This window comes from Sapajus apella, unplaced genomic scaffold (assembly GCF_009761245.1).
Source record: "Sapajus apella isolate SASKATOON/1434 unplaced genomic scaffold, GSC_monkey_1.0 scaffold32, whole genome shotgun sequence".
Taxonomy (NCBI): Eukaryota; Metazoa; Chordata; class Mammalia; order Primates; family Cebidae; genus Sapajus; species Sapajus apella.
In genome coordinates, this window is record NW_022436972.1 from 5962904 (window position 1) to 5985481 (window position 22578).

At 40.7% G+C, this 22578-nt stretch overlaps 1 protein-coding gene across 13 annotated transcripts in view; it reads left to right on the forward strand.

Moving 5' to 3' along the window:
• The window catches only part of FRY (FRY microtubule binding protein), a 469586-nt gene that overhangs the window by 393646 nt on the left and 53362 nt on the right, over positions 1-22578 (forward strand). For all 13 annotated transcript variants that reach the window (XM_032294839.1, XM_032294841.1, XM_032294838.1 and 10 more), the window contains 10 exons: positions 3126-3276; positions 4136-4239; positions 4988-5173; positions 8430-8628; positions 11591-11712; positions 14936-15123; positions 16436-16530; positions 17755-18362; positions 19275-19372; positions 19734-19904. In XM_032294839.1, coding sequence (XP_032150730.1) covers positions 3126-3276; positions 4136-4239; positions 4988-5173; positions 8430-8628; positions 11591-11712; positions 14936-15123; positions 16436-16530; positions 17755-18362; positions 19275-19372; positions 19734-19904 — 1922 coding nt within the window. The remainder of the gene's footprint in view (positions 1-3125; positions 3277-4135; positions 4240-4987; positions 5174-8429; positions 8629-11590; positions 11713-14935; positions 15124-16435; positions 16531-17754; positions 18363-19274; positions 19373-19733; positions 19905-22578) is intronic.

Sequence of the window (22578 nt, forward strand, 5' to 3'; positions counted from 1 at the left end):
GCGGTACATTTGGCAACTAACTTATCCTGGATGATTATCTGAGAAGTTAACTTGCTGCAAGTAAGTTACTTGTAGATAATTTGCTGAGAATTAGAACCAAAATGAGTTACTAGTGCACTAGCTTTAAATTTTTTCTAGGCTAAAATTGTTGTGGCCAAGCTTTGTGGCATAGTCTTACAGGGTTCTGGTGGCTCACTTGTCAGTGTATTAGAAAAAGCCAGTAGTTACGCTTTCCGAGGGAAGTCCTGACCTTTTCCACTGAAACCCTCTTAGCCACATGCCAAGAGAAGCAGGGTGTTATTGGTTCTGGTTTTCTGATGGCTGCCCTTGTTCAGAGCCTCAGTTGTCAGGAAGGCACCCCTCCACCAGCTCTGTAAGTGTTAAGGCCAGCATTCTACACTGGGCCATCAGCATCAAATCAGTGACCTCACACTGCCTTGTAAATGTGCAGCAAAGAAAATTGGATTGTTGTAAAATTGCCTAAAGGCGACATAGTAAATCCTTCCTCTTATTACATAAACCAATCCCAAGAATAAGCCAGCTTGTCTGAAGTCATATACCTGGGTTAAATGCTTTGCCCACCAGGAGAATTGCTCGTCTTAAATGCTGTTGGCCTGCTTTAGGAGCATGGTAAGAAATAACTTCAGGATGGGTGCCGTGGCTCATGCCTGTAATCCCAGCATTTTGGGAGGCCAAGGCAGGCAGATCACAAGGTCAGGAGTTTGAGACCAGCCTAACCAGCATGGGGAAACCCTGTCTCTACTAAAAATACAAAACATTAGCTGGGCATGGTGGTATGCGCCTATAATCCCAGCTACTCAGGAGGCTGAGGCAGGAGAGTCGCTTGAACCTGGTAGGCAGCGGTTGCAGTGAACTGAGATCGCACCAGTGCTCTCCAGCCTGGGTGACAGAGCAAAACTCCAACTCAAAAACAAAAACAAAACTCCTGTAATAGGTTTCTGTACTTATTTTATTTTATTTTATTTTTTTGAGCAGGGTAGGAAGTGATCGGGGTTGGGGGTAAATGTAAATACAATAGTCAAGAAAAGCTGCTGTGATAAGGTGATATTTGAGCAGAGACTTAAATGAAGCAAAAAAGTGAGCCATGCAACTGTCTGCAGAAGAGTATCCCAGCCATAGGGAACAGCAAATGTAAGAGCCTTGAGGCTGTATTGGGCCCAGCCTGATCACAGAACAGCAGGGAAGCTAGGATGAGTGGAATGGGGTGAGCAAGGGGAGGCTGGTAGGAGATAAGCCAGGAGAGGAACATGGGTCGGGGGGAGTGGCGGGGGGGAAGACCTTGTAAGGCCTTAACGGCCACAGGCGTGAATTTGTAGGGAGCCACTGGAGGGTGTTGAGCAGAGAAAGAGACACTACTGAATTTGATTTAAAATAATTGGTCTGTCTGCTCTGTGGACCATAGACTGTAGCAGCACAAGGATAGAGGCAGTGAGACACTTAAGGAGGCCATTGCAGTAGCCCATGTGAGAGAGGATGGTACCTAGATGGAGAACAGTACTCAGATTCTGGAGATGCTTTGAGGACAGAGCTCTCTGAATATGTTGATGATGACAAGTTACTGAACCTCACTTTCTTCTCTACAAAATAGAGAAAAAGTAGATACCTATTATTGGGCCATTAATATGTGAAATACATAGGACAGTACCTGGCATCAAGTAAGTCCTCTGTGCTAATTCCTAATGTTATGATTTTTATTATTACTGTTATCATCATCATCATTGTAATTAGTATTTGGGTGTAGGATATGAGGGGAAAGTCAGGGATGACTCTAAGTCTCTTGTCCTGAGCAAACTGGAAATATGAAACTGTGCTTTTTTCTTTTTTATTGAGACAAGAGTCTTGCTCTTTCACCAAGGCTGGAGTGCAGTGGCGCGATCTTGGCTCACTGCAACCTCCTCCTCCTGGGTTCAAATGATTCTGCTGCCTCAGCCTCCTGAGTAGCTGGGATTATTACAGGCACACACCACCTGGCCCAGCTATTTTTTTTTGTATTTTTAGTAGAAAGGGGTTTCACTATATTGGCCAGGCTGGTCTCAAACTCCTGACCTCAAGTGATCCACCCGCCTTGTCCTCCCAAAGTGCTGCAATTACAGGCTTCAGCCATTGCAACTGGCCAAAACTATGCTTTATTGAGATGAGGAAGACTGGAGGAAGAGCAAGTTTTCATAGAGATGGGATTCAACATGATTTATTTTTCTTTTTGCATGTCTGTATTCTGTGTTGCTTTATGATAAATAAGTATAAATTAGTTACCAAGTAATAACTAATCAAGTAGTTACCTAAACAAGTAATTCTAACCCATTTGATCATGTAATTTGTGCTCACTAAATTAAATGATTAGGAAGTTATTTCTGGCCAGGCACTCACACCTATAATCCCATGGGAGGCCAAGGTGGGAGGATCACTTGAGGCCAGGAGTTTGAGACCTGTGTGAGCAACATGGTGAGAGCCCATCCATTTTTTAAAAACCAACAATTTTTTAATTAGCTGGTTGTGGTGACACACACCTGTAGTCATAGCTACTCAGGAGGCTAAGCCAGGAAGATCTTTTGAGCCCAGGAACTCGAGGCTGCAGTGAGGTGTTTTTTGCTTGTTTGTTTGTTTGTTTGTTTGTTTGTTTGTTTTAAACAGAGTCTCACTCTCTCACCCAGGCTGGAGTGCAGTGACGCAATATTGGCTCACTGCAACCTCCGCCTCCGAGGTTCAAGCAATTCTCCTGTCTCAGTCTACGGGCTCGTGCCACCATGCCCTGCTTTTTTTTTTTTTTTTTTTTTTTTTTGTATTTTTAGTAGACATGGGGCTTCACCATGTTGGTCAGGCTGCTTTCAAACTCCTGACCTCAGGTGATCCACCCACCTCAGCCTCCCAAAGTGCTGGAATTACAGGCATGAACCACCACAACCAGCCCTGCAGTGAGTTTTGATGAATATACTCCAGCCTGGGTGCCAGCAAGAACCTGTCCCTAAAAAAATTTTTAATGAAAAATAAAGTTATTTTTATGCTTATTAAGCATACACTTATAAAATTTATTCTAAAAACATTGAGTAAAGAAAACAAGTCTCCTCTCCCTGGAAATAAAGCACAGTGTCTTTCTCACCCTACAGATGATCCAATTTCTCCCTATACGGGCTGGTTGCTGACTATTACAGAGACCAAGCAGCCGCAGCCTTTACCGATGCCTTGTACTGGAGGATGCTGGGCACCCCTGGTTGACTATCTCCCGGAGACTATCACTCCCCGGGGACCACTCCATAGGTGAGTAGCCTGTGTGGGTAGAAGGAAACCTTAGCTTTGACTGGACTTTTCTACCTATGACAAGAGAGAAACCTGTTCCAGGTCTCACCACGTTAAAGGGTCTAATCAGTCAGTGGGATCCTGCCTGATCTGACGGCTGGCTTCCAGCATATTAGCAGAGTTTGGTCAAATATTAACCAACATTCAAAGCTGCCTGTGACCTTTGAATTTCTCCTTGATGTAACCTGGATATGGGCATGCATTCTATGATGCTTTTTAGACTATAAGCAACTTGATGAGAGGGACCTTGTCTTTGATAGCTCTTCATCCCTTAACTCTTGTTGTGCAGCTCTGTGCTGTTATGAATTAAACTCTTTATCTCTGGAATAAGAGCCTTGCCTAACTCTTTAAACTCTATTTCCCTGGAATGCTGTGTTATGAGTTAAACCTATTTCCCTGGAATAAAAGCCTTACATAACTCTTTAAAAATACTTAAGAGTTGGCTGGGCACGGTGGCTCACACCTGTAATCCTAGCACTTTGGGAGGCCGAGGTGAGCGGATCACAAGGTCAAGAGATCAAGCACATCCTGGCCAACATTGTGAAACCCTGTCTCTACTAAAAATACAAAATTAGCTGGGTGTGGTGGAACACACCTGTAGTCCCAGCTACTCGGGAGGCTGAGGAAGGAGAATCACCTGAACCCGGCAGGTGGAGCTTGGAGTGAGCCGAGATCGTGCCACTGCACTCCAGCCTGGCAACAGAGCAAGACTCCATATTAAAAAAAATACTTAAGAGTTACATCCAATTGTAACTCAACAGTCTACCAATATTTCCATCCCCTTTAGAAGTTGCATTAATTTCATTATTTCATTGATTAGGTGCAATATTGCTGTAATTTTTATGACTGAAATGGTGGTGGATCACAGCGTACGAGAAGATTGGGCGCTTCATCTACCATTATTACTTCACGCTGTCTTCTTAGGTAAGACTGGATCTAAAAGGCATTCTAGCCAATCAGGTTAAAAACATACAGAAGTAATCCGTAGAGATTTCCTTTCACATTGGCATCCTATTTGACTCATTTCTGGAATATTTGGTCTCCACCATTTTTCATTGCCCTTTTGTGACTTCTGCTCTGAAATGTCAGCTACTTGGTCACTGTTTGAAATTGCTCTACTATGTAAACATAGTGGTATCTCACTAATGCCACATCTATAAAGATATCCAAAATAAATTGGGTCTTTTTGAGGGTCTTTGGCTGAGGTGACAAATTTTAAGCTATGAGGCATAGTCAGTGCATAAAAAGAAAGGATGTGGGAAAGAGTGGGCCAAGCCCTGAGCTTTGTAGAGCAAAAATGAGAAGAGGAACCAGCCAGGGAATCTCAGAAATTCAGTTAGAAAGAGACTAATAAAATTAGAATCTTTCAGTAACAGGGATATCCAAGGAAGAGAACATCTCAAGAAGAAGGAATGCTAACCACGTCAGATGCTACAGAGAGGTCAAGAAAAGTCCATCTATCAGCATTTCCTGAGAACATTTTACTTAAGAAATAAAGCATTTTATTTTTCCTAAGCTCAACTTCTGTATGTTGGTAACACAAACAATAACAAAGAAAACTAAACATTCTTTTAACATGTTCCTCCTGAGTATTCTGGAATCTTTACTATCCCTGGAATCTAAACGAGCTTAACATTTGTTTATACTGAGAGATTCTACTGTTTTGTTCCAGGTTTGGACCATTACCGGCCTGAAGTCTTTGAACACAGCAAAAAACTGCTTCTTCACCTCTTGATTGCCCTGTCTTGCAACAGCAATTTCCATTCCATTGCCTCCGTGCTTCTGCAGACTCGAGAGATGGGTGAAGCTAAGACTCTAACTGTGCAGCCAGCTTACCAACCTGAATATCTCTATACAGGTAACAGAGAAGGACAGTTAGAGCGCATAGGACAGTCACAAATGCAAAGATAACTAACCACAGGTGCCACTGGAGCCCAAGTTAACTTCTCTCATACTATGATCTCCAATTTTCCAAGTGATAAATCAACAGGACAATAAATACACACCGTTTCACTTGAGGTGAACTTGCCTCTCAAAAGCTTTCTTTATTACTGCATATTAAAAATATATTTTTCCTGGTTATAGCTATGATTGCTGCCACCAATGACTATGTTCCTACTGATGCATTGGAAATGTAAGTGCCCATTGGCCAGGAGCAACAGTCTAGAACACCGAAGGGTGATGTTATACCCAAGCGAGTTTAAACAGAAGCACCATGCACTGAGTTTGTTGAGAGTCCACCTTTAATGGCCGACGTCCAAGAGTCAGCTAGAGCTCAAATGTCTCGGCCACGAACAAAGGGTGGTCAACGTTTTTATACCAGTTTAGGGTCAGAGGGCGGTAAGCGGATTATTACAGAAGCAGAAGGAGAGGTTAGGGGAAGGTAGGGGGTGCCTAACAACAAATTCTATTTAAAGTTGTTTTTTACTCTGGATGTGGGTAGGCAGTTACACAGCTGCAGGTACAGGATGTATGGGCCAGTGGGCCCTGTTTCTCAGACCATAAGCTTTCGGAACAGAATGCCCTACATAGCTCAGGGTGGGCAGCACAGCTCAGGGTGGGCAAAATGGAGTTAGCAGGATTGTTTACAATGTATTCATTACAGCCAAGCTCAAGTTAGGGTATTTCAATGAGAACACACAAAACAGCAACCATGGCTACTGCCTGTGAGCAGGTCACAGCCAAGGTACCAGATATATCAGTTGTGTGCCTTCTAGTGCCCATGAAGGAATTTTCACTTTATTGAATGACCTTTTCCTTGAAGGCGCCGTTAGGGGGAGCCCATTAAAAACCATTGCAGTTTTGAAACCAAAAAAAATTAATTTCAGAAATAGGAATAGATGGGGCCGGACACGGTGGCTCACACCTGTAATCCCAGCATTTTAGGAGGCCGAGGTGGGCAGATCATGAGGTCAGGAATTAGAGACCAGCCTGACCAACATGGTAAAATCCCATCTCTACTAAAAATACAAAAATTAGCTGGGCATGGTGGTGTGTGCCTGTAATCCTAGCTACTAAGAAGGCTGAGGCAGGAGAATTGCCTGAACCTGGGAGGTGGAGGTTGCAGTAAGCCGAGATCACGCCACTGCACTCCAGCCTGAGCGACAGAGTGAGACACTGTCTCAAAAAACAAAAAAATAGGAATAGATGGCATTAGCTGAGTCAAAGAAGTTACTCTGCCATGTCGAGCCATTTATGAAAACTTTATCCAAAGGGGTAACTAGTGGTTTTCATTTAGAACCAGAACATTTAAAATATCTTTTTTTTTTTTTTTTTTTTTTTGAGACGGAGTTTCGCTCTCGTTACCCAGGCTGGAGTGCAATGGCACGATCTCGGCTCACCGCAACCTCCGCCTCCTGGGTTCAGGCAATTCCCCTGCCTCAGCCTCCTGAGTAGCTGGGATTACAGGCACGCACCACCATGCCCAGCTAATTTTTTGTATTTTTAGTAGAGACGGGGTTTCACCATGTTGACCAGGATGGTCTCGATCTCTTGACCTCGTGATCCACCCGCCTCAGCCTCCCAAAGTGCTGGGATTACAGGCTTGAGCCACCGCGCCCGGCCCATTTAAAATATCTTAAAATGATGGTGAAGATTACCAAATAGAGTTCAGAGACTGATTTTTTTTAACTATTATTTATACATTGCATTGGCACTAGCTATAGTGTGGCATTTCATATGTTAACTGCGTGCTTTCTGCATTACTATGAAAAGGGTGTACTTTTATTTATCACTTGTTCCCACCATTGTATTGGCTTCTAACAGATGTTAACATCGTTCTTTGGAAAACAAATAAGAAGTCATCATTATCTCTGAGATCTAAGGCTTACTTACCTCAATTTAAGCACTTCCCTTTGAACCAAACTACACTTAGTTGAAAATAACCTACCAATAGCCTCTTAGAAACACAAAACTCTCCTTGTTGTAGATGGTTGATTAAATTGAAGCGTTCTGGCTGCTCTAAGTCCTCAGGATAAGAATTTTTAAAAAATATGTATGGCCTTAGGCAGAGAAAATTGTAATGTCTGATAAGTTGTGTATCTCTGTGTACACTGGTTTTGCATTTATTGTACCAATGATGTGGTATAAAATGGTGTAGAGTGAAGATTTACCAAAAAAATGCATACAAGGCAAGACAAACAGTAGATAGCTAAAGTGACTGACTCTGTAGAACTCAGGGAATAGGTGTGCAAAGAATATGGGAAATGCTCTTTTTTTATAAACATTCATTAAGCACCTAGTTTCAACTATAATTGCTTTCAAATGCACACTAAAAATGTGTGTGACAGAAATTGTCTTGACTTTATTATAATAGGACAGAGATACAGAGAATTACATAAATTCCCTGAGGCTACACTATAAGTGGCAGAAATATTATTCAAACCCAGGACTCCTCACTTCTAATTCAGTGTATCCGTCAGACACACACCAGAACTACGTACTTTTTATGATTATTAAATAGGGGAAAAGGAGCAGTCACATATATACATTTTTAAACGTGCAGCCCACCCAGCGGTGTAGAATGTCAACCGAGAATGTAATGAAGAAACAGTATTTGCTTATGCCATATTTTTTGAATACAATAAAACATATTCCATTAAAATATATCAACATATATGTAATACTAAATCTTCTGGGCACATTTACTCAAAAACATTATGTATAAGTCACCGGCCTTTAAGTGATTGGTATCTTCAAACAGGGTATCATTTCACATGTTTAAGTAGACTAATATCCAGGAATAGTTATTAAGAGCACAGTTAGTAGATGAAATGTTACAGTTAAACTGGTCCTTTGCCTGGCCCATGCATGCATACAAACACACGCACATCCCTTTTTTTCACAGAAAGCATCAACCAAAACACCAGAATAGAAAGCAGCAAATCACCTCCGGTTCCCAAATACACACTCATTTTTACACAGCAATGCAACTGATTTCCTAAACAAAGAAAAACTGTCAGTCTCATTCAATCATAGCCACAGCCAAAAGCAAGAGTTTTCTCCCCCAAATTTAAAGAATTTCACACTTCTCTGTGCTCCTTTCTGAACCTCATTAAGCATGCTGACAAGCACGCTGCCTAGTACATCCCTCCGTGACCTTCTTCTCCTACCAGGTGGCTTTGACTTCCTCAGAGAGGACCAGTCATCCCCGGTCCCCGACTCAGGGCTTAGCTCCAGCTCCACCTCCTCCAGCATCAGTCTGGGAGGCAGCAGCGGGAACCTCCCGCAGATGACCCAGGAGGTAGAAGACGTGGACACAGCTGCTGAAACAGATGAGAAGGCAAACAAGCTCATTGAGTTTCTGACGACCAGGTAATAAGGGGCTGGGAGCCACGCTGCTGTTTGCAGGCCGGTCTTTTGGAAAATTGCCAATGCTTTAAACTACACAGATGGAAAAGTGATCCTGGGGTTCTAACAGAGTCCTCTTTCTCTTCTCAATTGCAACTGTTGGAGTCTGTGTGAAAGGCAGACGTTGGTAAAAGTTTCTAGGATCCCACTGATGTGACAGTTGATGGGCAAGGGTATTTTGTGGATAATGATGATGCAGCAGATGGAGGCAGGAGATGGCAGTGCCCCACGGTGAGCATGCCTTTAGTCATCTATCAGAGCTGCCAGGAGTTAGGAGCTCTGAGATTTGGTAAAGAACATCACTCTGGAAACCAAGGATATTAGCCATGGTCAACCCAGAAACAGCTGCCAAGGGGACCATTATCTGTTCATCTGGCCCAAAGAGTAATTTGTAAAAGGCAGTCAGAAATGAGAAACAATAGGAAGCACAATAGGAAAGAAATCAAAACAAAGAAAAACTGCAAGTGGTCCTGGTCAGGTCTTCTGATTCTTCCCATTAACCATTTAGCTTATAAGGCTTCAGGATGTCTAACACCCTGCGGTGTGGTATTTGTGTAAAGCATGCTTACCTGTGACTGGGTGGCGTCCTCTCCTTTCTCAGTGAATTAAATCCTGGAAATCTAGTCTGTGTATGTGTTACCTAATACCTCTTGTGATTTTGCTTTCTTCAGCTAATGCATCGATTAATGTGAACGATAAAAAAGAGTATTTTCTTTCCACAATTCATGATTCAGGTTATTTTGTGCAGCTCTCAACTTAATGGAGGATTTTCTCTGCAGGAAGCTTAGGAAGGGAGCTGATGATGCCCACATACAGTATTCCTGCACATACAGGGTACTTCAGAGACCTGAATGATTTGTGGGAAGGAAAAGTATTGTCACCGCTCACCATCTGTCAATATTACATGTTGGGAATAACTCCTTCTCTGAGATTCTCCTACCTGGCTCCATTTCATTCTTAGTGTTGAAAACCAAGTAGATGACAGAGGCCATGTCTTCAGTTTGATCCTATGGTGTTTGCAACTTGATGTGATCCTGATAAAAGCCTTATCTCTGCAGATGCTAAAATGTGAAAATTGAGTCCATGTCTAAATCTATATTTCAGTTAACAATTTATATCATTTTATTTAACACACAAACATGTAGCACCTATGATGTGCCAAGCACTGTTCTGGTGAATTGAAAGGTTTTATTTTTAATTTTGTAAATGAAGTTAATTTAAAACATTTTAAAGTGCCTCCATAAATTACTAGGGTGTGTTTTGAGTATGCTGGTAAGGTTTATAAGACTGAAATGTACTTCCAAAATAATTTGTAAAATTTTTTTTTTTTTTTCTTTTTTGAGACGGAGTTTCGCTCTTGATACCCAGGCTGGAGTGCAATGGCGCAATCTCGGCTCACCGCAACCTCCGCCTCCTGGGTTCAGGCAATTCTCCTGCCTCAGCCTCCTGAGTAGCTGGGACTACAGGCACGCGCCACCATGTCCAGCTAATTTTTTGTAGTTTTAGTAGAGACGGGGTTTCACCATGTTGACCAGGATGGTCTCGATCTCTTGACCTCGTGATCCACCCGCCTCGGCCTCCCAAAGTGCTGGGATTACAGGCTTGAGCCACCGCGCCCGGCCCTTAAAATTGTTTAAAAATTTTTTTAACTTTAAGTTCAGGGGTATATGTGCAGGATGTGCAGGTTTGTTGCATAGGTAAACATGTGTCAAGGGGGTTTGCTGTACAGGCTATTTAATCAGCCAGGTGTTAATCCCAATATCCATTAGTTGTTTTTCCTGATCCTCTCTCTCCTATTCTCTGCCCTCTGGTAGGCCCCAGTGTGTGTTGTTCCCCACTCCATGTGTCCATTTGGCTCCCACTTATAAGTGAGAATATGTGGTATTTGTTTTTTTGTTCCTGCATTAGTTTGCTAAGGATGATAGCCTTCAGCTCCGTCCATGTCCCTGCAAAGGACATAATCTTGTATCTTTTCATGGTGGCTTAGTATTCCATCGTGTATATGTACCACATTTTCTTTATCCAGTCTATCATTAATGAGCATTTGGGTTAATTCCATGTCTTTGCTGTTGTGAATAGTGCTACAGTAAACATATGCACGCATGTGTCTTTATAATAGAACAGTGTATATTCCTTTGGGTGTATACACAGTAATGGAATTGCTGGGTTGAATGGTATTTCCATCTCTAGGTCTTTGAGGAATCACCACGCTGTCTTCCACAATGGTTGAACTAATTTAAACTCACACCAACAGTGTAAAAGCCTTCCTTTTTCTCCACAACCTTGCTAGCATCTGTTGTTTTTTGACTTTTTAATCATCGCCATTCTGACTGGTGTCAGAATGAGATGGTATCTCACTGGGATTTTGAGATTTGTTTTTTGAGACAGTCTTGCTCTGTCACCCAGGCTGGAGTGCAGTGGCACAATCTTGGCTCACTGCAACCTCCACCCCCCGGTTCAAGAGATTCTCCTGCCCCAGCCTCCCAAGTAGCTGGGACTACAGGTGCGTGCCTCCACACCTGGCTGATTTTTTGTATTTTAACAGAGACAGAGTTTCACTGTGTTAGCCAGGATGGTCTAGATCTGACCTCGTGATCCACCCACCTCAGCCTCCCAAAGTGCTGGGATTACAGGCGAGAGCCACCATGCCCGGCCCAAGCTTTTTTTATATGCTTGTTGGCTGCATGTATGTCTTCTTTTGAGAAGTATCTGTTCATATCCTTTGCCCACTTTTTAATGGAGTTGTTTGGTTTTTTTCTTATAAATTTGTTAAAGTTCCTTATAGATGCTGGTATTAGACCTTTGTCATATGCATAGATTACAAATATTTTAAATATGTTTTACCTTTGGAGTCAGGACTGCATGTATAGTTTTAAAAATGCAAAATGACAGTTATATTTTTGACATTTTATGTGTTTTGTTTAAGGGCATTTGGTCCACTTTGGTGCCATGAAGATATCACACCTAAAAATCAAAACTCAAAGAGTGCTGAACAGCTCACTAATTTTCTACGTCACGTTGTGTCTGTATTTAAAGATTCCAAATCAGGTACTTCATCCTATTTGCACAGATCCCTCTTTCAGCATTGTTCTGTAATGGACACTATCTCTGTATGATGATTACAGCGCCTTAGAGTGGTCCTGCAGTCCACATCCATAGCACGAGCATATGGACAGGGGAGTTTTGAACCTTGTTCAGATGCTGCTAACTGCATGGTATTTAATGCCATATATATTTGCATTATGCTATATCAAATAATTTTCCCAATATATTTGTTCTACTTCTTTCATTTCCGTTACTAGAATTAAACTATGCCTATAACATTTTCTTTAAAGAAGGCTATGAGGAATAAATCTCATTAATTGACTCTCATCAGTCTCAACGATGAAAAATGGTCAGTCTGATGGCTGGTTGAAACAGTAAAACTGTTTTTTTAAATAAAAAAAAAAAAAAAAGAATTTGTGATAAAATGGTTTTGGCTTTAAAAGTGTTTGCTAATAATTCCTGTGCAAATGACTATTCAGTATTCCAAATACAGAGTGTGTCCTATTTAAGCTGTAGTAGCATCATAATACTTAAGTGTTTGCCTTCTGCTGCATTCCTTCAGATCCAAGTTGGCCTGGGCTGTCTGTGTATTAAACTTAAATCTGGTTCCTCAGTATGTTGTAAAACCATCTCTACCTTTTTTTCTCACACCAGGCTGACAGTTAAATCCAGCTCCCTGACTTTTCCAGCTGCTCTGATAATTAGCACATTTCCCCGTTTAACACATCTTGGATTAGCCACGTATCTTTTCATTATCAGAGGACACTTATTAAAAATCAAAAAATACTGACAGACCAAAATGGGAGAGTCATTCCAGGAATAGACTTCCATTTCTTGTTTTCAGTTTCCCCTTTGGAATTTGTTTAAAATATTAAGACTTCGAAAGCCAACTAATAATTGCCCAAATTAATAACCAGTTAATAACAACCAAAGGAAGAAATTTACAATTTTATGTAAACCATTAATTAATCTAAAATCTTTGATTGAATGAAAATAATAAAAATGAGAAAATATATAAATGCCTTATACTGAATTCTTGGAGGGTACTTCAGGCTACATAGAATCTAAGTCTTTTTACACCTTGATCAGTCAATTTTTACCAATTCTGATTTCCTTGTACATCCCTGCTTTTGGCCTGTTTTCTCTACACATACACAGTGTGTTCCTGGAAACACTTGTGTTAGTCAGGGCGGCATATCTGCTATAACAAACAACCCCCAGAGCTCAGAGGCTTAACACAACAAAAGGTTATATTCCTGGGTCCTTTAACAGTTCAGTGCAGTTGTTTGGCAAGTGGCCTTCCACTAGGTGCCTCAGGGACCCTCCAGCCTGTAGCTGTGCCACCCCCTAGGCTGAGGCCTCTGCTGGGCCCTCTGCATCTAGCTAGCAGGTGGAGGAAGAAAGAGTGAGAAGAGAATTCCTTAGGATGCATTGATACCCCAGACTTAAATGGGGTATCCAGTGGTTTTTTTCCCACATTCCATTGGCCAGAACTGGGGCCCTGAAGGACCTTTCCATTTTCTCAAAGGACACTGTTGTGGTGTTGGAGTCTGAAGTCCTGCTAATATGGTTCTAACCCTCAAGTTCATTGTGATTTAAATAAGCATTTGCTCATTGCCAAGGTACCTAACCTCCACACATAAAATAGGCTAAGCAAACAAACCTTTATTTTATTTTATTTTTTAAACCTTTATTTTAAAATAAAGACATAAAAAGTTTTTTTGAAACATCATTCATAAGATACGAATTTCCTCTATGGGTTTAATCCTACATTTACTACTCTGAATGTGTCTGAGGTCAGTTTTCCAAGGCCCGCTGTTTTCTCTGCAGGAACATTTTCTTGTATAGTCTGTTTGTCCCTAGGGCCAAGTAGCCAAGCTGCAGCTAAGAACAATGACACTGAATTATCCCTTCTGGCCCACTTTGATGTAGCAGCCAAATGTGTCCTCAGCGACATAGAGACAGCCTGTCTCTGTTTTCATTCAGGCCTCCTACCCTTGTTGTCCGCTTTTCTCCCTGCAGAGAAGCACAGCAAGTGTATAGTTTAATGACGCTGAATTCAGTCATGAGCTTTATGTTACATTTTCATTCCCATCTGATCAAATGGTTTTCTGATTACTGAGATTACCTTTCTACAATCAGAAAAACAAATATTCAGGCAAAAGTTTAAATTATGGCTGCCTTCCTCACAGTGTCTGCTTTTCAACATCTGCATATCAATAAAGCAAAGACTTTGGCACGGGCCTTAGTTGTGTTTTGAGTTGACTAGGTCCACTAACAGCTTTCCTCTATTGTGAAATTTCCTCTACTCTAACAAACTCAACAAAAAAAAGGAGTGAGTATTCTGCGCAACAAAAGTAGTACAGAAGAATAACATACGAAAATAGCGAGGTAATAAATAATACATTTGTGAGCCTACGTTATGTTTCAGACACTGTACTAGGCACTGTATACGTTGTTTAATTTTCACAATAACTGTATGAGAGAAGTTAAAGATAAGGAAAGATTCATGGAGAACAAATTTCTTTCCCAGAGCTAGAAAGCCCCAATTCAATACCAGCACCGTCTTGTTCCAAAGCCTTTTTCTACTACAATATAATTCCCTACGATTTATTCAGAATTTGTTTTTATTATAAAATGAGCTGGGTGCAGTGGCACATACCTGTAACCCCAGCGACTCAGTACACTGAATCTGGAGGGTTCCTTGAGCCCAGGAGTTCAAGACCAGCCTGGGCAACAAAGAAAGATGCTGTTCCAAAAAAAAAAAAAAAAAAAAAAGCCTGACATGGTGACATGGTGGCTCATGCCAATAATTCAAGCACTTTAGGAGGGCAAAGCAGGCAGATCACTTGATCCCAGGAGTTCAAGACCAGCCTTGGCAACATAGTGAGACCCCCATCTCTACAAAAAATACAAACAACTAGCCAGGCATGGTGGCACACACCTGTAGTCCCAGCTACTTGGGAGGCTGAGATGGAAGGATTACTTGAGCCCAGGAGGTAGAGGCTGCAGTGAGCTGTAATCATGCCACTGCACTCCAACCTGGGCAACAGAGTGAGACGCTTTCTCAAAAAAAAAAAAGAAAGAAAAAAAATGGTTGACTTGTAAATAAGTACCAGCACAAGGTAGCCCTGTGCCGTTAGCCTGTTTTAAACTTACGGTAACTTTGATGCCCCAGAGCATGTAGAGTAGAGAAAGACCTGTTCTATGGCTCCTTTTGCTCTAGGCTTCCATCTGGAGCACCAATTGAGTGAAGTTGCATTGCAAACAGCCCTCGCAAGCTCTTCAAGGCACTATGCTGGTCGGTCCTTCCAGATATTCCGAGCCCTCAAGCAACCTCTGTCAGCACATGCTTTATCTGACCTTCTCTCGAGATTGGTGGAGGTGATCGGAGAACACGGAGATGAGATTCAGGTATGAAAGGGAAGACCACGGAGCCCATGAAGGATGAGCTTCCTCGTCTCGATGAGGATTTAACTTGTTTCTAGCCTTTCTTCTCTCGACAAGTATCCCAGCCATCTGGACATGTACAATATATTCTTTCAGTTTTAGAGGCTGACTTTTATATTTACAAAAATTATTCTAAGGAGCCTTCTTCTAGAATTTCAGTGGATATTATCTCTTATACAAGCCAACAACTAGAAATCCTTTGGTGGCTCCTTCTTTGTTGTTGTTGCGGTTGGTTTTATTTGGTGGGCAGTCAGGATTATTTTGCATAGTTTTGAGTTTCTGGCTACCAACCTAGGATGCAGTTATATAGTCTCCCTATCCAGAGCAGGCATCTCCACTGTATCTGTGCAAAGCACTACCTCTCTCTGTATGGGTGGTCTCCAGCAGACTGAGGAGAGCTGAAGAAGGAATGGAGAGGGACTGCCACAAGGAGACCCTCCAGATAGAGCCCAGAGATTGGGAAGCTGAACTGGTGCTGGCATTACAAGCTCTGTTGCTCCAGCCAAGCCCTTCTTGCCCTTCAGAAATGTCCTGGCCAGACATGGTGGCTCACACCTATAATCCCAACACTTTGAAAGGCCAAGACAGGCAGATCACTTGAGGCCAGGAGTTTAAGACCTGGCTGGCCAACACTGTAAAACCCCATCTCCACTAAAAATATAAAAATAACCTAGGCGTGGTGGCACACACTTATAGACCAAGCTGCTCAGGAGGCTGAGGCAGGAGAATCACTTGAACACAGGAGGCACAGGTTACAGTGAGCCAATATTGTGCCATGGCACTCCAGCCTGGGCAATGGAAGTGAGACTCCATCTCAAAAAAAAGGAGAAAAGAAATATTCCTGCATCTAAGGAAGCCTACACACCTACAGACTCTACCTGCATCCTTCTTTCAGCCATCAGAGGTGCTGTGTAAAACACCACTGAGGCAGCTCTTCCCTTACCTCACCTCTTGACCTGTGGCTTTCAGACATTGCCATTCTATTTCAAATGCCCACCCTCCCCTTAGCAGAGGGTCATGCCTGCCCCTCACTGTTAGATTTCAAAGGAAAGTGATCTGTTGAGGCTCTTAGACCTAGGAAAATAAATTTTTATGATTATCTACTAACTCCTAAGCCATCGGAATTTTCTAAGTGGCCCTTAAAGCTTATTTTAGACTTCATAAATTAAAGCAGCAATAACATTATTGGAATAAAGTTTGCATGAATTAAATTTATCTTCTGGAAGTTAACAGTGGTTACAAACAATACACAATGCTATCTTCACATGTTTGGCAGGGTTATGTAATGGAAGCACTCCTTACCTTGGAGGCGGCCGTGGATAACTTATCTGACTGCTTGAAGAACAGTGACCTCCTAACTGTATTGTCCCGGTGAGAATCAGCTTAATGACATTTTGACATCAAGTGTACTGTACTGGAATATTTGGGAGATGCTGGACTTTGGGCAAAGTACAAAGAACAAATCTAGTTTTTGAAGTGTATTTATGACCTGAAAAATTATGTGTAATAATTTCTTAAGGTAAAAAAGAAGTTCAAATACACACACACACACACACACACACACACACACATTATATAAGTATTTTAAAACATTGGTAAGATAGCACATGTTAGCTCTAAATGATACAAATATTAATAATTTTTCATTTCATTTTTTGTCTTTTTTCAAATTTTACGTAATATTCTATTTATTACATGGGTAAAGAGAAATTAAAACTAAACAGTATTTTTAAATGAATATATACAAAGCTCTTCTGAACTGTTGCCATAAAAACAATTGGAAAAAATGTTGACTTTACTTGAAGAAATTCCTACCTTAGTATTTTTTTTTTTGCTCCTGTCAGTGTTTAATAACTCATTTCAAATTATTCATGACTCTATATTCTGTTTGTGTAACTGAGCTCATCTTGCTTGAAATTGAGTCAGTAATGTTATCTTGTATCCCATTGGGCCTTGTTTCATTTTTAAGTTGAGCATTTCTTGTGGATAGATAATTTTAGTGTGATTACAAACATCACACATATTTATCTTTATGAATATAAAGATTTATCTAAATCAGTAAAAATATAGCAAGAATGTTGACTCAATGTTGAATCATTCATGAAAAATGATTTCTAAGTCAACCCTTTCATCATGGACTTAGAAATCATTTTTCATGAATTTTTGTAAGTACAAAATATTTTATTTGACATGAACATTTACTGACTTCTTTCTAGATACAGCATAATTTCCATTTCTGTTCTCCTTAGCAGTCAATTAACAGAATATCAAATTTATACCTATCAGGTACATTTTGTCATAATTATTCCTACCCATTTATTCAAGCCAAAAATAAATGAAATATCAATAAACTTTAAGGCCAATTATTTCTTTACATTTTCATTAAGTAGCAGTCAGTATTGGGCTTTTTGTTTGTTGGTGAGGGTTTTTCTTGTTTTGTTTTTTATAGCTTTAAGGATAAGGAAAAATAAATTAATAGAAAGTGGCATTTCTAAAGAATGATTTCCCTCCTGTAGTGTTTCTCAGTGGACGTAAAAGGACTAGCTTTTCATGACACGTTAGCATCCTATTAAACTTATTTATTTTTATACCCAGCTCTTCCTCACCAGATTTAAGCTCCAGCAGTAAACTAACAGCAAGCAGAAAGAGCACAGGACAGCTAAACGTGAACCCTGGGACCACCAGCGGCAACACCACGACTGCAGAACGGAGCCGGCATCAACGAAGCTTTTCTGTGCCCAAGAAGTTTGGTGTCATCGACCGATCCTCCGACCCACCTCGAAGTGCCACACTGGACAGAATTCAGGCTTGTACCCAACAAGGCCTCTCCTCAAAAACCAGAAGCTCATCCTCCTTAAAGGACAGCCTCACGGACCCATCCCACATAAACCATCCCACCAACCTTCTGGCCACCATCTTCTGGGTCACAGTAGCCTTGATGGAGTCTGATTTTGAGTTTGAATACTTAATGGCCTTAAGGCTGTTAAGCAGACTACTGGCACATATGCCGCTCGATAAGGCTGAGCACCGAGAAAAGCTTGAGAAACTCCAGGCGCAGCTCAAGTGGGCTGACTTCTCAGGCCTGCAGCAGCTGCTGCTGAAAGGATTCACATCCGTCACCACCACAGACCTGACCCTGCAGCTCTTCAGTCTGCTGACACCAGTGTCCAAAATATCCATGGTGGATGCATCCCATGCTATTGGTAAAGCCAGCCTCGTTCACCCTATCCCAATTCTGGTGGTGGTTGTGTTCATCGTTTGGTACAATAAGAGAATATGAACTTGCTGCTTTTAACGATTCTGCTTTAAAAAGGTTCCTTGGGAGTAGTTTGTTTTTTCTTTTAAAATTCTATATAATGTACATCTCAATTACCTATATTACAGAAAATATTTTTAAGACAATAGCATAAAAGGGGCCAAAATTATTTATATGATATTGGTGGTTTCTTTATACTTTCCAGATCAAACTGCAAGTACGATTAGTTTATTCATTGCTCTTGTATAGAAAAAAAAACAAAAACATTTTTTCTTAACTTCTAAATATTTTATTTTTTCTTTGCTTTTCTGTTCTTGAAAATTCTCTTGGTTTCCTTTTGTTTTGAATTAACCCAAATCAACAAGCCAGATTTTAATGCCATGGCATGTGGCCCAGAATTCATTTCATGAAGTTAGAACTTAACACAGAGGGATTAAATCATTTCTTATCATTTTAAAGAGTCTTTTCAATTACGTGACTAAGACTTAAATTGGTTGGCCTACGTCCTCTCACACCAGTTTTTCTTAAAATATGGTTTTTGATAAAAATTTCAAAGCGTACTTCAGCTCAGTTCAGTCTGTGCCAATAAAATCTGGGCCAGCCATCCTTATTAACAAAAGTCCAGTGCAAGATAATCACTGCGTCTTAAAATCGCAGATCTACTTCAGTGTCTGTTTGTTGTAACTGGTGCCATTGTGGTTGTGCATTTTTCATTGATATTGTGTTAGATCACCTTTCGGCTGATTTAAAAGACTGCTTTTGCATCACCTCAGTATAAAAATCTGTAACATGCCTTCCCACTGTTAACAGCTAAAATATACTATATTCAGCTATCTCCATTGTATTTTCTCTAATCCAGGGTTTCCACTGAATGTCTTGTGTCTCCTGCCTCAGCTGATTCAACATTTTGAAAATCCCAATCAGTTCTGTAAGGACATAGCTGAAAGGATTGCTCAGGTATGAGTTACAGCTCTGCACTCAGGCAGATCCGTAGAGGCCTTTAGGGAGCCCCAGTGTCAGACAGATTACCAGGCCCAGAGAAGGCAGTGATTTTCTCAATAACTGGCAATAATAACTAATATAACAGTAATGGACATATAGGGGTGGCTGATGCATATTGTCTTCCTTGCTTTCATTCTTGAGAATGCAGGTGGAAAAATTTGTGAAAATTGTATTAACCAAGCTAAGTACTTCCTATAATTACCAAAAAAGTGTATCACTCTACTTTCCAGACTGCCAGAGTTTATAGTAAAATTGCTAACATTTCTTCTTGTTCATTCGGCTGTTTTATTCCTAATTGATTTTCTTATTTTAAAAGGTTTGTTTAGAAGAGAAGAACCCCAAACTTTCAAATCTTGCACATGTCATGACTCTTTATAAAACACACAGCTACACAAGGGACTGTGCCACGTGGGTTAATGTGGTCTGTCGATATCTTCATGAAGCATATGCTGACATTACCTTGAATATGGTTACCTACCTGGCAGAGGTAAGCTTTTTATTTATTTATTTATTTTTGAGACAGGGTCTCATTATGTTGCCCCTGATCTCAACTCCTGGGCTCAAGCAGTCCTCCTGTCTTGGCCTTCCAAAGTGCTAGGATTACAGGTGTGGGCCACCATTCCCAGCCAGAGGTAAGCTTTGAAATGAAGGATAAAACTTATTATAGCTTCCATGGGTAAATTATGTGCATAGAATTGATAATATACTCAATATACTCTTCCATATATTATATGCCTATTCAATATTGTAATACATGCTAATGGAATCATTTTAAATCCTCACAAGAGCACAGTGATACAGTTACTATCATACAGCTCCAAGGCTCAGCTAGGTTAAATAATTTTCCAGAAGTTTAAAGCAGCAGAGTCAGCCTTTAAACCTAGATATTGCTGCCTCCAAAGCTTAAACTCCTTCTATTTATTATGGTAATACCTGTCACCACATGGCAGAGATCAGAAAATTTTATCTTAATTACTCTAGGTATCCAAATCTTATTTAAGGAGTTACTGTGTGGCTTGATACGTTTAATCATTGTTTGCCCTGATCTAATTATCAAAGCATGCATTCTGAAATAAACTTTATTCTCACCTTTTATTTATTTATTTATTTATTTTTGAGACAGAATTTCATTCTTGTTGCCCAGGCTGGAGTGCAATGGTGTGATCTCTGCTCACCACAACCTCCGCCTCCCGGGTTCAAGCAATTCTCCTGTCTCAGCCTCCCGAGTAACTGAGACTACAGGTGTGCACCACCATGCCCAGCTAATTTTTGTATTCTTAGTAGAGACGGGGTTTCACCATGTTGACCAGTATGATCTCAATCTCTTGATCTTGTGATCCGCCCGCCTCGGCCTCCCAAAGTGCTAGGATTACAGGCATGAGCCACCACACCCGGCCTTATGTTTGTTTTTAAAACTGGAATGGCAGTTTGTCATCATACCAATGTGTTTCTAGTGTATTCATTACAAACCCCTACACTGACTTTTGTGTACATTGGTGCTAGAAATATATCAAATATTGGTGGGCAAGAGATGAAATGTATTCTGTTTAGTGTCTCCAGTCCCCAACAAGTTTATTACACAAGGTCAAGAAATCTATAAGGCAATTGACTGGTAGCTACCTTGTTTCAGCACTTTCAGTGTTGCTTTTTCTTCTGTGATATGCATTCATAGCTATCACTAGCACCTTTCAGAAGAGATGAGGACAATCTATCCTAGTTTTTCTTTTATTTATATCATCAATCCAGATGCCAGATAAGTTAAAAATCAGCCATTTTCTCAGAGGCTCCACAAGCCTAAAAGCATCTACCTACCAGAGGAGAGATGCCCCATCATCCGTCAACATTTATAGTTGATCCTGCAGGATTTTGACTTGCAATACAGATCAGCAACGTGTGGACTGTGTTTAGACTATCAGCAACCCAGGATTCACTTGCTCTTTCCACATCTCTGACATTTTAAGGAACCCCTCATAAGTACCACCCTGCTGATTTTAATAGTCACCTGGTCATACCTGTCCCTGCCAGAGTTGCTAAGCAAGCACACACACACCTCAGCACAGAAGTAGTACTGGGAGAATTGATTTGCTCTGCTTACAAAGGCAGACCATGCCTCCTTAAAAATAAGGTGAAGGTAGATAGTAGGGCAGTAACATTTGTCTGGCTTACTAATCATAAGATGTTTCAAAAATGCAAATGGTATGTAGCATATACATACAAGGGAATATTATTCAGGAAGGAATTCTGATGCATGCGTCCACATGGGTGAACCTTGAAGACAACACGGTTTGCTTAATCATCTCCCTTTTGTTGCTAATGTTCATAATTTTTTCCATTGCCAATGGTCCTGTTATGTAGACCTTTATCAAATGATACTTGAAATTTGATCAAATGATAATAGATGTTATCAAAATCATTTTATCACATAATATCAAATGACTCTACATTTCCTGAGGTCGAATTATTCAGTCCCGTGGCGTGGGTATGTGGGTATGCGGGTATGTTATTTAGTTCTTTAACATATTCGAGAGGTTGGTCTTCATAAAGACCCCCCAGTTTGTAATACTATAAACAATGTATAAATATTCCTGTTTTCCTGTATCCTCACTAAATTTTATCACTCCATGTATTCATTTTTTAGTTTAATACTTTTTGTTAAAAATTTTGAATTATTTTAGGTATTTTCTTTCTAGTAAAGATATTCATTTCACCACATTATAGATTTACATAATTATTTCCTCATGTTTTTTGTTTTGTTTTGAGACAGAGTCTCGCTCTTAACCCTTAGGCTGGAGTGCAGTGACGTGACCGTGGCTCACTGCAACTTCCGCTTCCTTGGTTCACATGATTCTCCTGCCTCAGCCTCCTGAGTATCTGAGATTACAGGCATCGGCCACCGTGCCCAGCTAATTTTTTTATTTTTAGTAGAGATTCGGTTTCACCATGTTGGCTAGGCTGGTTTCAAACTCCTGACCTCGGGTGATCCACCCACCTCAGCCTTCCAGTGTGCAGGGATTACAGGTGTGAGCCACCACGCCCAGATGTTTCCTCATGTTTTAACCACTCTGTAAATACTGTGGAATTTCAACATTTACTTGGATCATCTCTATCAACTTTTTATTTTAAACAGTAAATGTTTATCATGATGTCCGTCACATATATTT